Raw genomic sequence first — 15,885 nt, 5'->3', positions numbered from 1 at the left:
AGAGTGAGAAATTTCTACCTGTTGCCAACAGAAAAATCCTATCTATTTCCTGCACACTTGATGTTGTCATAAGAAGTGTGCTTGCATGAACATTAAACTAATGTTTTAAAATATATCCGCTCTAGCCAAAAATGACTTGATAACATACTCCAGCGCCTAACACAAAGTATCATCTTTGAAACAACTGGTAAGAAAACAGGATGGAGAATAATCTTTCAGTGCCAATGCATGCAGTATATGACATACAAGGATCAAGTATTACTACTTCAAAGAAACAGATCAGAGGAAGAATGATGCTTTCTTAACTCATCAGATGGCAACTTAACACAAAACTACAAATGCCTACATTGATAATCCCTCCTACTTTACTGAAGGTAGAAAAGAATGACTTAAGAAAGGCAAAATGAAGGTTAAGTCTTAATTTCTTCCAAATATAGTCAATGAATACATCGCCCAAAGTATACAAGATTCTAAATGGTAAAGTCCTTTAGATTTCAGAAGCAGCCCACCGATTGTTTCTAATGATTATACTTGCACTACATATAAAAGTTACCATATTAAAAAAAATAAAACAAAGATAGAAAAACCTAATAGGTCTAAATTACATCAAGGACTTTTACTTTCAAAGGTAAAGTACAACAATTGACCATTTTCTCATGAATTATGTATAATATAAAAACAGCAATACACAGGGATGGACGCTGATAAAGAGACCTAAAATATCTCAGTAACTTTAAAATTTGGTTGCCTAATTAGAACATGAATACTTTTTTAAGCCTAATTATAAAACTATGCATACATACCCTGTTCTAACACGTCTTCTCCTTTTGGCTGCTGTAGTAAAGAAGTCTTATCTTTGTTCTCTGTTTCTGTAAAGGATCAAAAAAGCTGAGCATAAATTTGTGGGACATATCACATATGTTAAATAGTTTACTGGAAATATACCATCAACATTAAAATATTTTCAGGATCTTATGTTTCATAAAAACAACAGCATTAAGAATTTATATGGTAGAAATGCTCTAAATCAGAAAAAAACTCCAGTGTAACCACCATTTACCAGACTTCTGACTTAATAACCAGATCAACTACCTTTTCAGTAATATTTACATGATACAGAATTTAAAAAATGCACCAATAAAACTGCTTGAATTTTTAAAAATTGAATTTAGTGACATTTTAAGGATACTTTAAGAACATTTTAAGGCACATTCTATAAGTATATTAAGATCTTAATAAGTGACCTAATCGCTATTTAAACTTGTTTCATAAAATTTCCAATAGAAAGACATAAGAAGCTGCTCTGGCAATTTTAAGAGTGGATCTGTAAAACTCAGTAAAGTTTCAGCATACTTCATCCAATAAAACAGGGTGTGGGTTTTGCAATTTTAAACTAATGAAATGACAATCAGTATGATCATTTTGCAGATGAAGAGTAAGTTCATCAACAATTCTGAGAATGAGACCAAAATGGCCAAGATTAGTAATGCCTCATAAATCAAGAACTCTTCTCTGCTTGAGGAGGCCCATTAAAATAGATAATTTAGGGTATGGTTGGAGACGATAACCATTTTCATTGGCAAACCAAAGCACTCTTTTGAACACGGCATATAAATTCATAAATTGCATAAGTCATTACTGGCTATGGAAAGAATCAAATGGGGAAGTGAGAAAACATGAATTAAATGAAGAAAGAGCTACATTTATTGAACTGGTCCCCAAACTAGTCTGTTTTCATCACTAGATTCTTCACTTTCACTGCTTTGATGGGGGCATGTCAGGAGGGTAGATAGGTTAAAAAGAGGGAAAAGTGGGAATCGGATTATGTGTACATGTGATTGATAGAAGGTGGATGATTTTAAATATTAATTATATAGTCAAGTGAGACACACAAGAAAATATAAAATACAAAATCATATTTTACTTTAAATGAATACCAGTTTTACCTTTGTGATGTCCATGCATCATAACCATATCAGACTTCACAGGGATTGGAATATTGGCCTCTGGTGGTATGGTTCTGAACAGATCCGGAGCTACGTTCTGGGTACAGGTCATGAAAGAAACTGCATGCTTGGCTTCCATGTAATACATAATGTATAGGTTGCACATTTCATCACTAGATGTGCCACTGCAAGCAAAAAAAAAGAAAAGAAAAGAAAGACATAACAAATCAGCCACTCACATAAAACACGTTCTTAATGCAAGAAAAATGCAACCAGTAAATCTGCCAAGCAATAGGTCCAGAGGTGGAAACATTGTGCATTTATTTTATAGCTTTCATTAAAACCCATCACAGTTTTCAGCATCAAAAGCACATTGTCAAAGGCATATTTCCACTTCATAAGGGAGTATCCATTTGCAGTCACTCCAGAGATCTCACCAAATACCACAGATGGAAATGGCATTTAAGTAGCAGCGACATACTTTCTTTCCTCCTCCAAATCCTTTTATGCTTTAGCCCTTCTTCTATTTCCTAGAACTTGCAGATTGGGCAAAGTGCTTTCTTCATGGAAAAATCTTAATTATTTACTTAATAATGGTAAAATTCTGAACACTTTAACAGAAATATCATATATTATTTACAAGTCTTTAAAAATGGCTTTTGTCATTTAACACCAAGAGTCTAGGATCCTGTTTTTGGTAACTGCCTCCAGCCTCATGGTCAGATGAACCGAGAATCCTGTATTGATACTAAGACATCATAAATGTGCCCCTGATATCTGACTTGGCACCTTGGCTTCCTCAGCAGGGAAGTAAAGGGAGATAGAAAGGAATGATACAAAATGACATCAGTCCTAACCTCCTCTAAAGGCTCAGACCTCAGTGGGGTAGTGCCACTCAGCTGAAAGACTCAATTGTTAAAAATAGATTTTCAAACAGTGGGATGGACATTTCTAAGATACAAGTTCCAAATAATACAAGGCAATGCCTAATAGTTTAACACATGTTTTGTTCTTCCTCAGTTCACATGGGCTGTCATGTATTTCATCCTTTTCACTATCATTAGGAGGGAATTATTTTGGTACACCTTCACAAGACTTTCATTTCCAAGGTAGTTCGTGCAAATGAATGTTTCCTTTTTGGTGTTCTGACAATTTTTAGCAAGCCTCTGCTAATAAAATACAAGCTATGAAGTGGATTATTTGCTGTACAAAAATACCTCAGTGTTGATTTTTCCAGCAATGTCATGTGGCACTCACTTCCTCTCCATAGCAACAGTGATGACATCAGCAAAGGAAGGAAAAAAAAAAATTTTCCAAACAGGGATGGGGTTTCTGTGAGCTCTGAAAATGTAGAGCCCCTGAGAGACCACAGCAATAAATCCCTGTCACGGGAAGCTCTGTTCATGCTTTAAAAGTCATTTGGCTTCTCACTCTTTGAATCTAATACCTGTCAGTGTAATTACCTCTCCTGTGAAATGCAAGCAAATAGGGAGGTGCAGTCCCAAACAAACACCTGTTCACTACACACATCTTCCTGTGTCAAAACACCACTCCTAAGAATTTCATTTTATATCACTGAAGTTGGTCAGAAAGCTGTGTGCTATAAAAGGAATAGCTGGTGCCCGAGTAATAAGCCAGAACCTCTCACCATATTGTCCACCCTACCCCCCATTCAAAATAAAGAAAAATGTGTAGATCAAGAGACAGAGATGAGGGAAAAGGAATTTAAGATGTGGCTCTAGCTTAGAAGACCTTGACTCATAGTGCAGAGAGGGAAAGCAAAATAACCATGCAAACTTTTCCAATCAGTGAAAGGAAAAAAAAAATCAGTAAATTTATGTAGTAATAAATGAAACTTGCAACCAATCTGTGGACAGATCCTTCTACATTTTACCTGTTTGGGAACCTCATGCCCACATTCATCTCTAAACACGTGACTTTGTGAGAGCGTAATCAGCTCACCAAAATTCATTTAAGGTACTGATCCTATGATACAAAATTGAGCTGATCAAATAGCTTTAGAATCTTTGCTATCACAGGGGATCCGGATGGCTCAGTGGGTTAAGCGTCTGGCTTCGGCTCAGGTCACGATCCCAGAGTCCTGGGATCGAGCCCCGCATCGAGCTCCCTGCTCAGTGGGGAGCCTGCTTCTCCCTCTCCCTCTGCTACCTCCCCGTGCTTGTGCTCTCTCTCCCCCTCTCTGTCAAATAAATAAATAAAATCTTTAATTAAAAAAAAAGAATCTTTGCTACCACAAAGAAAAATTCATTAAAGAGCTGAAGGAAAAGAAAAGAGTCAGACTTTATGCCTTTCCATTTATAAATGAACTTGTAGTTAAGGTAACTCTGAGTTCCTATCTGAATGAGAAACTATCACATCTTAAATGTGTCGGGACTCAAATCTTCCTTAGTATCAGCAAACCAGTTTGCCTGTTTTATTCCACATCTGTCTTTCCTTCACTGAAAAAAAAAAAATCTGACTTTAAATCAGACTGCTTTCTGTATTCCTAAGGGGGAATTCTGACACATTTACCCTTATTTTCCATAGAGGACAACACATGCAATTCAACTCTGTCAATCTAGTGATTATTAATGAGAAAGTATGGAGGGAGGCTGTGTTCACACGTGTGCCCTGGCCCCGCTGAATGACCCTTTCAGCCTTTCCTAACGCCAGTGTGATTCCCTAAATGATGCCTGCTGGCATCACTTTTATTCCAAAATTACAGTGGTGCATTTCTTTCATTTTCATGCAAAATAAAGTGCTTATGTGAGAACTACTTTTTTATATCACTCGTTCTAAATCTGACAAGCTGTGATGAGCCTGAAAATAGTTAAGCCCTCAATAAATATTTATTGAAGGGAGGAAGAACGAATAATCTCTCTTAATAAATGTTTACAACTTGTATGGCATAACCTGTTACCCGCTAATATATTGTACTGCTGAGTCAGGTCAATTTTATGAACTCGGTCTATGGCCTTCCAGAAAAATATTTATATCTATCTGTTTATCTATCTATTTATCATCTATCTATGTTCTAAGAGGGTTTTAATAAAATATATTATTTCCTATTATAAAGATACATAATAGAAATTTAAGAAAGTCTCAAATATTCTGAAATGTACCATTTAAAAAACCAAAATCTTGTCGTACACTATGATTGTGTTTCAGACAATGATACTCCCTCCACTTCAATGATTCCCTCATCCCTAGGCCCCTTACAGCCAACAGATGCTGGACTTACAAAAACAAAACAAAACAAAACAAAAAACAATGATGGGAAGTACTAATTTTGGAAAGAAGTATCAACACTCTAAAGAAGTTATTTTTCAAAACTTTGAATTGTTTCTTCAGAGGTTTCATGGTGCTTTTAAATTTATACATTAAGGAGTTTCTGACCATGTAACTTTATCCTGGCATATCATACACTTCAAAATGTTGATTAAAGTGCTGTGTTTGGTATCTATGAATATTAACTAGACATTCTCATGTGTACATTAAATAACTGGTTCCAAAGGAAAAATATGACCCACAAAATTGACCAAATATGTAAATATTATCTACCAATTCTCAAAAGTTAATTTAAAATGTTAGCAAATTAGCTGACTTAATTAGCTTAATTGGCTGACTATTAATAAAATTCTTTTTTTGTTTGTTTAAACTTGACTAAACATTTGAAATGAATTTAGAGAAGTGTCATATTGAATATAAAATATGTAATGCAGTCAGGCACAAAATACTGCTTCTACGTTGACTTAGTTGGTACTATGTTCTCAGTACATACACTGGTGCAACTTTGTCTAAGACATATTATTCATATTTACTATTTTAAAAGAAATTTAATATTTCTTAAATATTAATTTATTAATATTAATAATAATATTGTTAATTATTTCTTAAAAATATTACCATTTGGTAAATTTCTTTCTTTCTTTTTTTTTTTTTAGATTTTATTTATTTTTTAGAGAGCGAGCGAGAGAGAAACAGCATGAGAAGGGAGAGGGTCAGAGGGAGAAGCAGGCTCCCCGCTGAGCCGGGAGCCCGATGTGGGTCTCGATCCCAAGACCCTGGGATCATGACCTGAGCCGAAGGCAGACGCTTAACCATCTGAGCCACCCAGGCGCCCTCATTTGGTAAATTTCTTAATATGTCTTGTCTTAAATCCACCTACTCTTTAATGGTTGTATTTTGCGGTGCGTCTCTACTAGGAAAAAATTAGTCCCTCTTTTTAAAAGGGCTTTTTATTAGTTAACTACGATCGTTCCACCCCAGCAAAACTTTCTCCAGTCCTAAGATTGTTAGCTCAATACAGAGTTAAGTTCGGATTGGGTGGAAGAATTACTCAGCTGAACATCTTCTTGGTAGGCCACTGACAGAATTTTCCTGTAAAACCTGGCTTCCAGGTGGCTGCAGAATAAGAAAGTTAACAGCTTGACGCCAGTAGGTCTCCCAGTGCATGGAGGGGCATCTGCTGGCCCCATACGACTTGCGGTAAGTGGCCTCATATCTGATTAGTCTTCATGCTCATGGTTCAAACCTGTGCCCAGGGGGAGTACATATTCATGTATGTTCATGTTGGGGCTTAAGCAGGAAGGGAGAAAAGGGAGAGGAGATTTACGGACTCATAAAACACTAGTTTTCTTTTTTAACTGGTTCCCTGTGGAAGTGGTATCCTGTATTTTATAAAACAGATGCATTGATGCTATTACCTCTCTAAAACTAAAATGCATATTAAGTGATGCAGGAATACTATGCATTATTAGGAGAATTTTTATTCATATTTAAATTTTATTCAAACCTATCTTATTAGTTTATTCCACTGGAAAAAAAATGCTACCTTCATATAAATTAAATATTCAGAATATGGACTCATCCAATAACTTCTTGTAATTTCTTTCTATTTCATTTGTATTTCAAGATGGCATTCCCTTTAGCCCACATGAGATTTACAAAAAGATAGATTTGTACAGTCATTTTAAGGTATTATTTTAAAGAGAAATGCACATTTGTTAAAAGACTGCATTATTCCAGATTCCTGAAACTGAAAGAGGGTTCCTGAGATTACTTCAGTCTCTCATCCTGGCATTGCAGTAAGTCACTATTTTCTGTTTCATCCTGCCCCACAGAGGATACTCAAAGGATACAATTTGGCCCAAGTTACAAGCCCTTCTAAATTGTTAAAGGACTTTTAAGCAAAAAATTCTATTTATTCCACACTTGAACTTATACACTAATACACAGAATGTGTTGCAAAGGACTTTTTCCTACTTTGTTTACCTATTTCAGAGGCTAATAAAATAACCAATGGCACTTAAGTAAAGTTGTGGAGGGTCTACACTTACATAGAATGGAGAACAGCTGATCAATACCCTGTGACTCATATACTTAAAGGCTGGGTGCCTGGCTGGCTCACTCAGTGGAGCATGCAACTCTTGATCTCGGGGTTGTGGGTTCGAGCCCCATGTGGGGTGCAGAAATCACTTTAAAATCTTTAAAATAATAATAATAATGATAATGAAGGCTGGTAAGAAGGAATGTTTGACTCCTTCAAATCTAATTTTGTCTACTTTGTCAAGCTTTTTCTTAGTTACCATTCATGCGATGGCATAATTTTATTGTTTTCCTCAAGTCTCTTTCCCGAACTTAAAATTTATCCAAAAGCAAAACTCTTGGAACCTTCTCGTTTAATATAACTTGATATTTTTTTCTGTGTGTCCTATCTTTAGCCTTAAAATTGATGTTTATTAATACAACAACCCTTTAGAGTGACATAAAAAATCCTATTCCACGGTCTCAAATGCTTTTTTTCTTTTACCTGCTTCAGCATCTTTTCCCTTTCCCCTGACAACCAACAGCTAGTTTTGTCATAAGAATCATCCTTAGTACATCTAATGCCTATTTTCAGATGCCTACTTTCTGTGACTTCTCTTTGATCAAAGATAAATGGTTTAAAACTTCAGCATCCAGGTGGCATCAGTAAATATTTTATAATCTAGTTTAACATGGAAAGAAGGCTCCTTGGTTCTTTTCTGACAACAAAACAAAACAAAACAAAACATGGTAAGAGACTTTATCTTTCTTTTTTTTTTTTTTAAAGATTTTATTTATTTGAGCCAGAGAGAATGAGAGAGAGAGAGAGAGAGCACATGAGATGGGGGAGGGTCAGAGGGAGAAGCAGGCTCCCTGCCGAGCAGGGAGCCCGATGTGGGACTCGATCCAGGGACTCCAAGATCATGACCTGAGCCGAAGGCAGTCGCTTAACCAACTGAGCCACCCAGGCGCCCGAGACTTTATCTTTCATTTTTAATTCAGGCAAACCTATTTTGAAAGAGTATTCATAGTGCTTTGAAAATTTTACTTAGGGTTATAAAATATACTTATTTCAAGGAGGCTCAATATTTTGAAAATTATTTAAAGTTCAATGTTCTCTTGGAAAAGTGCTGAATATTATCATTCCCACTTGGAAGACTAAACAACTGGAAAACAATGAATACACAGAAGTTTTAACAGGCAGAAAAAAATCACAGTTCTGAGTAATTAATGGACACCACCAAATGTGGAAGCTATATATTTGCCTAAATTTGAACATAGGGCAAAAGGACACTTGAGGAAAAACTTTCATAATCAATTATATTTTTCTTTATTAAATGAGCCTGAGGAAGTAATATACACTCTTGTGGCATCTATAATATATAGAGATGTGATACTGAAGGTTTTGAATAAACAGGAGGAAAGGAAGTATAAAAAAATAAGCACATGTTCTGGAGTTTATCCTAATGAGTTCTAAAATGAGAAAATGTGATATACAGTTTGTTATAATTGTTCATGATAGTAAAAAAAAAAAGTGCAATTCATTCACAAAGATAACTATCACCTATAATCATGCCTTGCCCCAATAAAATATTTTTAAATAGCAGAATTTGCAAAACCATACCCAATGTGCGTGGCGTCTGTCCTTCCCTCACCAGTGAATACGCATCTTGCTGCCAATATGTCACCAAAACTAACATCTACTGGGTGTTCCACAGGGTAGAAAGCCTACCAAGAAGATAAACACAATGATTCATTAAAATTACCAATAAAATCCAGAACTACATACTTTCTTAATGTGAGGCTTGGCATACTCTGGGTAGAGAGGAAGAAGACGCAAACATACAGACACAAAATTCACCAGCATGTTTACAAATGTTAAGAGAAACCATCAAGTTGGAAGTTGTAAAAGGAAGGTTATACACAGCTTAGATAAATAATAAAGGTAGATTTGGAGATGTTAGGATTCTAGAGAAATTCACAAGGATTCTATGAGGGTTTCTAAGATTATTATCTGTTGATTAATATTTTTTTGTCTCAGAATGAAACCAGTTTCTACATACCTGTGGCAGCTGGGGGCTCTGGCGTCCAATCAGTGTCCACTGTCCATTTCTTACTCTGTACCCACTGACTACCTTACCTGTAATGAACATAAATTATAATGATATAATATTATAAAGTATTAGAAAAATAAAAGGCATCATTTGCTTTCCTTTTTCAAAATAAAATTTGAATATTGTCAGAACCCCAAATGCTAGGTATTTTAATGAAAACAGTATGATGAAAAACATACATTTTCAAGGTATTATGCAAAATCTTTCATTGAAACAGATTTAAGGTCAAATATAATTTACATTTATAGCGTTAGCAAGTGCCAAGGTAAATATTTATAATTTAACCTGTAGTTTAAGTTCTTACCTAAATGGTGAGTGTGAACTCTATAGGCAAAGACATGCATTGGATACTTCTTGTAATGGCATGAAATGTCAGAATTCACCACTGTTAGAAATGAAAACACAGAAAAAAAGGTCACTCTCCAACTGGAAAATAACATTATTCTTGTCTAAAAGTATGTATAGGTTATTCACAAGATGCTAGGCATGGGGGTTTTCCTATCAAGTAAACATGCACTTAGGTATTCAGCAGGTGTTAAGGGCCTATTATGTACCAGCCAATGTCCTAAGATGAGTTAATAGCCTCTCGCCCTCACATTTAATTTCTTTAGTAAACAAAATGACTAGAGCCAAAACAAGATACCCAGTCAGTGAAAACACAGGCTTCATTTGCTACTTTTATCATGAAAATTTATGCAGTTGAAAAAGCTTAACAATTGGCTGCATACACCTAAGGTAACTGCATTGACAATTCCTGTTGAGAAGGAACCACTTCATTGACTTCTCTTTCCTTTCTGTTGAAAACACTGTAGCTCTTCAGTAAATATGTCTTTGATAATAAGTGAACAGTAACAATGAGACCAAACTTGCTGATACCTTTATGAGATTCCCAGTAAAAACAAAGGAGTAATATTTAACATAGCATTTTCATCAGATGATCAGATATACTGGTAAATAATATTACACTTATTCCAATAGCTTTTGTAAGTTTAGGAGAATCAGCTATTATTATCCCCATTTTACAAATAGGGAATTAAGCTCAGTATATCTAACTTCAAAGACTGAGTTGGTCTTGGATTTGCCAGCCTCTTGATTTTGAACCTGATATTCTCTGCAGTAGTTTATGTCACTGTAGGTTATGAGGTTCGTCTTTGGCATCTGAAGGATGAGTGACTGATTTGTAACATACTCAAGATTTATTCTTTCATTTATATAACCTAGTACCTACCCATGGGCCTCAATTCTTAGCATCTCAATAAAAGAATGGATGATAATAAACTACTGGCTTGTAATAATAGAGAAATCTATTTAAAATCTAAGGGTAATAAAGAATTGGTTTAGTTTTCAGAGATATAGGTCATTTAAAATCTAAGGGTAATAAAGAATTGGCTTAGTTTTCAGAGATATAGGTCATTTCAAAATCTTATTAAAAAATATACTGTAAATCCATTCCTATAGATTAAGTAATGAGATGATGGTAAATACTAAAAGATAATTACCTTTCTCTCCCGGAGGAATAACAGTGTCAACAGACATCATAAGGTACATGCCAGCAATTAAAGGCTGTCTACAGGAAACAGTTAACATTTATATCAACTATTTGAAACATCAAAACAATGGCCTTAGAAAAATAAGATATACTTCAATACACTGCTCTATAAAATATGATTCATGTGAAAATGGAAACAACATGGAAAAAGAGGTAGAATATATGTTTTTTCTTAAAATAACTTATTTTCTTGGGCAAATAGCTAAAAACATTTTTTATAGCCTGGTGTATGTGGAAGGCAGTCTCTAAATGGCTCCTGTGACAGTTAATTGTCTTTGTCCACTTGGCTAGGGGATAGAGCCCAGTAGTCTGGTCAAACATTGGTCTAGATGTTGCTGTGAAGGTATTTTTTAGATGTAACCAACATTTAAATTATTGACTTTGAGTAAGGCAGATTACCATTCACAGTGTGGGTAGGTCTCTTAAGAGAAAAGACTGAGGTCCCAGGAAGAGGAAGGAATTCTGCCTCCAGACTGCATTGGACTCAAGACTCCACACTAACTCTTGCCAGAATTTCCAGCCTGCCTTGCAGATCACAGATCTGCCAGCCCCCACAACTGTGTAAGCCAATTCCTTGAAGTAAATCTCTCTCTCTTTCTCTGTGTGTGTGTGTGTGTGCACTCACTTGCGCATGTGTGGACATTCTATTGGTTCAGTTTCTCTAGAGAATTCTGGCTAACACAGCTCTCAGTAATTCCTAGCTCTGACATTCATGCCCTTGTCTAATCCTCTTCCCTTGGGCATGGGCTGGGCATAGTAACTAGACCTAGGGATTGGTTATTTCTAACAAACAGAATAAGGCAAAAGCAATTTCACTTTTTTTTTTTTCCCATAGGAGTCAGAGTATGATGATTTGTGGCAACTCTTTTCTTCACCTATCAGATTTCTATATTATTCACTAACTTCTGACATCTGGCTACAACCAGGCCGTGGCTTCCATCTTGCCTGCCCTCTCTTGTTTTCTCTTGCTGGCTGTGATGGAAGCCAACAGCCATATTGTGAGCTGCCCTGTTTCAAGTCCACAAGGCAAGAAATGAGGGAGTCCTCCAGCCAGCAGCCAACAAGGAACTAATCCTGTCCATAGATCTTGGAAGTGGCTCCACCCCAGTGGAGCCCCCAGATGGCTGAAACCGTGGCTGAGCCTTTGATTGCAGCCTTTGTGTGAGACCAGCCCCAGCCCCCAGCTAAGCTTGTGCCCAGAATACTTGTTGTTTCAAGCCACTAAGTTTAGGGTGATTTGTTATATAGCAATAGATAATGAACAGAGTGGATTTCCCACTTTTAAGTTGTCAAAGATCTTAAAGCTGTCACTCAGCTCGGGTAACTGGAAGTACTTACGGCAAGCGTGTGAGGTGTAAGGCCACACCGGAACAGTCTTTGTGATTGTCTGAAAATGCACACAGACAAAATACACATCTTAAATAGGAAAATGTGAAAAGCGGATTTCAAATGACTTTTTTTTTTTTAAAGATTTTATTTATTTATTCATGAGAGAGAGAGAGAGGCAGAGGGAGAAGCAGGCTCCCAAGGAGCAGGGAGCCCGATGCGGGACTTGATCCCAGGACCCTGAGATCATGACCTGAGCTGAAGGCAGACGCTTAACCATCTGAGCCACCCAGGCGCCCCAAACGACTAACTTTTAAATGATTATAACTCAGTACTAAAAAAAAACCCCAAACTATGTTTTTGTTTGTATGGTGTTTTATAGTTTACAGAGTATTTTCATATTCATGAATATATTTAATCTCCAATACATCATGACAGCAACAACAAAACTATCATTTCAAGCAGTCTGTGGTTTTTTTCTCGACTCCTCAAACTGACAAATTATCTGCTTTCCTGCAGTCATACTAGATACTAGTCGCAGCTCACAAAAGAAAGTTGTTGCTGCTCTCTATGAATGATCTACACTGTTGAAACATCCAGAAAAGTTGATTAACTGAATGGTTTGTTCCATGTTGGCTCTGAACAACTAGCTTCTCTACTTTTCAAAAACGGAAGTAGTCCGTAATTTGAGCTTTCTAGATATGACCACGTTTAGCATCTGTAATGTCTTTGATATATCTATAGGAATCACCCTCTTTGGTTTCTAAGCCTTGCCCATTCCTACGTTCTAAATAGCAACCTGATGGTAATTTTCACCCCAACTTCAGTGGAAAGCCTCTGAGTATCTCCTGATTTTTGCCAAGGACACTTCAGAGACCTCTTACAAATCCTCTCTTTTATTCCTTTGCCTTCCGCAAGTAGAAAGAAGGTAAAAATTTAAATTACCCATCCAAATTTTTATCTCTGTTGAACTTGCTGATTTGTCACCACAGAGACCATGAATAGTAACTCATACTTACTCATTCCTTCTATTTCTGTGTATGCTAAATTCTTTCCACTTCGCACTTTATTCTAAGTTTTAGAAAACATTATATCTCAATTTTGAGAGTTTATTTTCATATAAATAACTAGTGTGTGCAAGATTAACAGATTTATACTTGAAATTAAAAAGTGAAGTGTGATAATAAATAACAGCAGATGGAACAGTTTTAAGGAAATTTCTTCCTTTCAGCTCTAATTCTTACGAGAAAAACAAAGGTAGTTTCATACAGTAATATAAAATAACAGGTAACCTAAGTAACAAGATACACATTTTGATTTACCAGAGATAAAATTTAGAAAGTATAACAAGTCATATTTAATACTTTGGCAATAAAACACAAAGGAAATTTCTCCATTTACTATAAGCTTGATTTTAACAATGATAGTACAGAAATAAATGGAATGATAAACACTTTATATTTAATCAGGTTGTTTTTTGTCACTTTACAAAGGGATTTCTACCCAATATCCTAAATCAAATTCCAGTGTGGTGCTATTTTCATAATAATTTCAAGTGAGTTGGGGCACCTGAGTGGCACAGTCAGTTAAGTGTCTGACTCTTGGTTTTGGCTCAGTTCGTGATCTCAGGGTTGTCATCGCAGGATCATGATCTCAGAATCATGAGATCGAGCCCCACCTCTGACTCCACACTCAGTGCTGGGCAATCAGCGTGGACGTGGAGTCTGCTTGAGATTCTCTCTCCCTCTGCCCCTTCCGCTGGTGCGTGCACTCTCTCTCATAAATAAATAAATAAATCTTTAAAAAAAAAAATCTCAAGGGAGTTTTAAAGAGATGAGGAGAAAATAATAATCATAATAAATAACAACACAGGTTTATTTTAATTTTTGTCTATGCTTTTATTAAATATAGAAAGGATAATTGAGTATTTTTTAATTTATTAAAAAATTATTTTTTTAAGGATTTTATTTATTTATTTGTCAGAGAGAGAAAGCATAAGCAGGGGGGTGGGTGGCAGGTAGAGGGAGAAGCAGGCTCCCTGCTGAACAAAGAGCCCCACGTGGGACTCGATCCCAGGATTCTGGGATCATGACCTGAGCTGAAGGGAGACACTTAATTGACTGAGCCACCCAGGCGTCCCCCCAAAATTATTATTATTATTATTATTTTTAAAGATTTTATTTATTTATTTTACAGATACACAGAGTGAGAGGGAACATAAGCACAGGGAGTGGGAGAGGGAGAAGCAGGCTTCCGGCGGAGCAGGGAGCCCGATGTGGGGCTTGATCCCAGGACCTTGGGATCATGACCTGAGCTAAAGGCAGATGCTTAACAACTGAGCCACCCAGGTGCCCCCCCAAAAAATTATTATTATTTTTTTAAAGATTTTATTTATTTATTTGACAGAGAGAGACACAGCGAGAGAGAGAACACAAGCAGGGGGAGGGGGAGAGGGAGAAGCAGGCTCCCCACTGAGCAGAGAGCTCGATGCGGGGCTCGATCCCAGGACCCTGGGATCATGACCTGAGCCGAAGGCAGATGCTTAACCAACCGAGCCACCCAGGCGCCCCTAAAAAATTATTTTTAAGAATGAGTTTTTCTAAGTGTACTGTATGAGATTTAGTAAATATACCTAGTCTGTACTACTTTCAAAATGATTAGCCAATGAATTATGTAAATATCTATACTGATCAAAAGAGAATGGTTTAAAGTACACCATTCATTGATGCCAAATGAATTCTAAACTCCAGAGACTAACTTATTTAGCCTAGTCAGTTTTAGAAAACTTTTCTCATGTGTATGAAAAAATCATATCTATCATAAGGTTATTTTGAGGAATGGTAATCATCCATTCATTCAGTTCATATTTATTGAGCAATTGCTATATTTAGACACTATTCTATACACTGGGGATATAGTGAAAAACAATATACTCAAGTCTCTTGTTCTCATGGTAGGAGAAATGAGGTAGGAGAGATAGGGAAAAAACAAAACACTGAATATATAAACAAGATAATGTCACACAGTAAACTCAGCAGGATAATGTGATAGTGGGTAGCCATTTTATTGAAAGTGGTCCCAGAAGGATGCAGTGGCCATGAGGCTGGAGATTTTGTACACCATGCAGAGTGTGTTAAGAGTTCGGGTTTTATTCTGTCTGAAAGAAGCCATTGGAAGATTTTAAGCAAAGTGACAGGATTATATAAGGTGTTCACCTAGCACAGTACTCGGCACTGACAGATTACTAATTATTGAATGTTAGGCTTTGTAATCTTTTATCTTAATTCACAATAAACCAGGAGAGAGTTTTTCCCCCATACAATGTCCATCCAAGCAAAAGGGCCAATGTGCAATGAGAATTGCTTCTTGGTTTTACATTACGTCTTTGCAGTGAAAGAACAAAGTGAATCACATTTTGATATCCAACTTGGCTAATATTCTTAACCATGACTTTAAAAAAAATTAAATGGGAATAATTAATAAATAAATTAACACGTTTCCAGAATTATTAAAGAAATTTATCATAAAAGATGAACTGTCACCAAATTAAGAGTAGCAGGAATGTTACTAATAGTAACATTCCAGCTATTGCCAGGGACAGTGAATCTTCCCATCAGACAATGTTCTCGATGAGAATTGTCTC

At 36.2% G+C, this 15,885-nt stretch overlaps 1 protein-coding gene across 12 annotated transcripts in view; it reads right to left on the bottom strand.

Moving 5' to 3' along the window:
* Positions 1-15,885, bottom strand: part of PAM (peptidylglycine alpha-amidating monooxygenase) — a 283,495-nt gene that overhangs the window by 54,174 nt on the left and 213,436 nt on the right. For all 12 annotated transcript variants that reach the window (XM_035014984.1, XM_035014985.1, XM_035014986.1 and 9 more), the window contains exons 8-14: positions 12,255-12,303; positions 10,867-10,934; positions 9,672-9,752; positions 9,317-9,393; positions 8,878-8,981; positions 1,947-2,131; positions 804-869 (exon numbers count right to left, since the gene is read on the bottom strand). In XM_035014984.1, coding sequence (XP_034870875.1) covers positions 804-869; positions 1,947-2,131; positions 8,878-8,981; positions 9,317-9,393; positions 9,672-9,752; positions 10,867-10,934; positions 12,255-12,303 — 630 coding nt within the window. The remainder of the gene's footprint in view (positions 1-803; positions 870-1,946; positions 2,132-8,877; positions 8,982-9,316; positions 9,394-9,671; positions 9,753-10,866; positions 10,935-12,254; positions 12,304-15,885) is intronic.

Source organism: Mirounga leonina, unplaced genomic scaffold, assembly GCF_011800145.1.
Source record: "Mirounga leonina isolate KUSES-001 unplaced genomic scaffold, KU_Mleo_1.0 Mir_168, whole genome shotgun sequence".
Taxonomy (NCBI): Eukaryota; Metazoa; Chordata; class Mammalia; order Carnivora; family Phocidae; genus Mirounga; species Mirounga leonina.
This window is presented reverse-complemented; position numbering and strand designations above follow the sequence as displayed.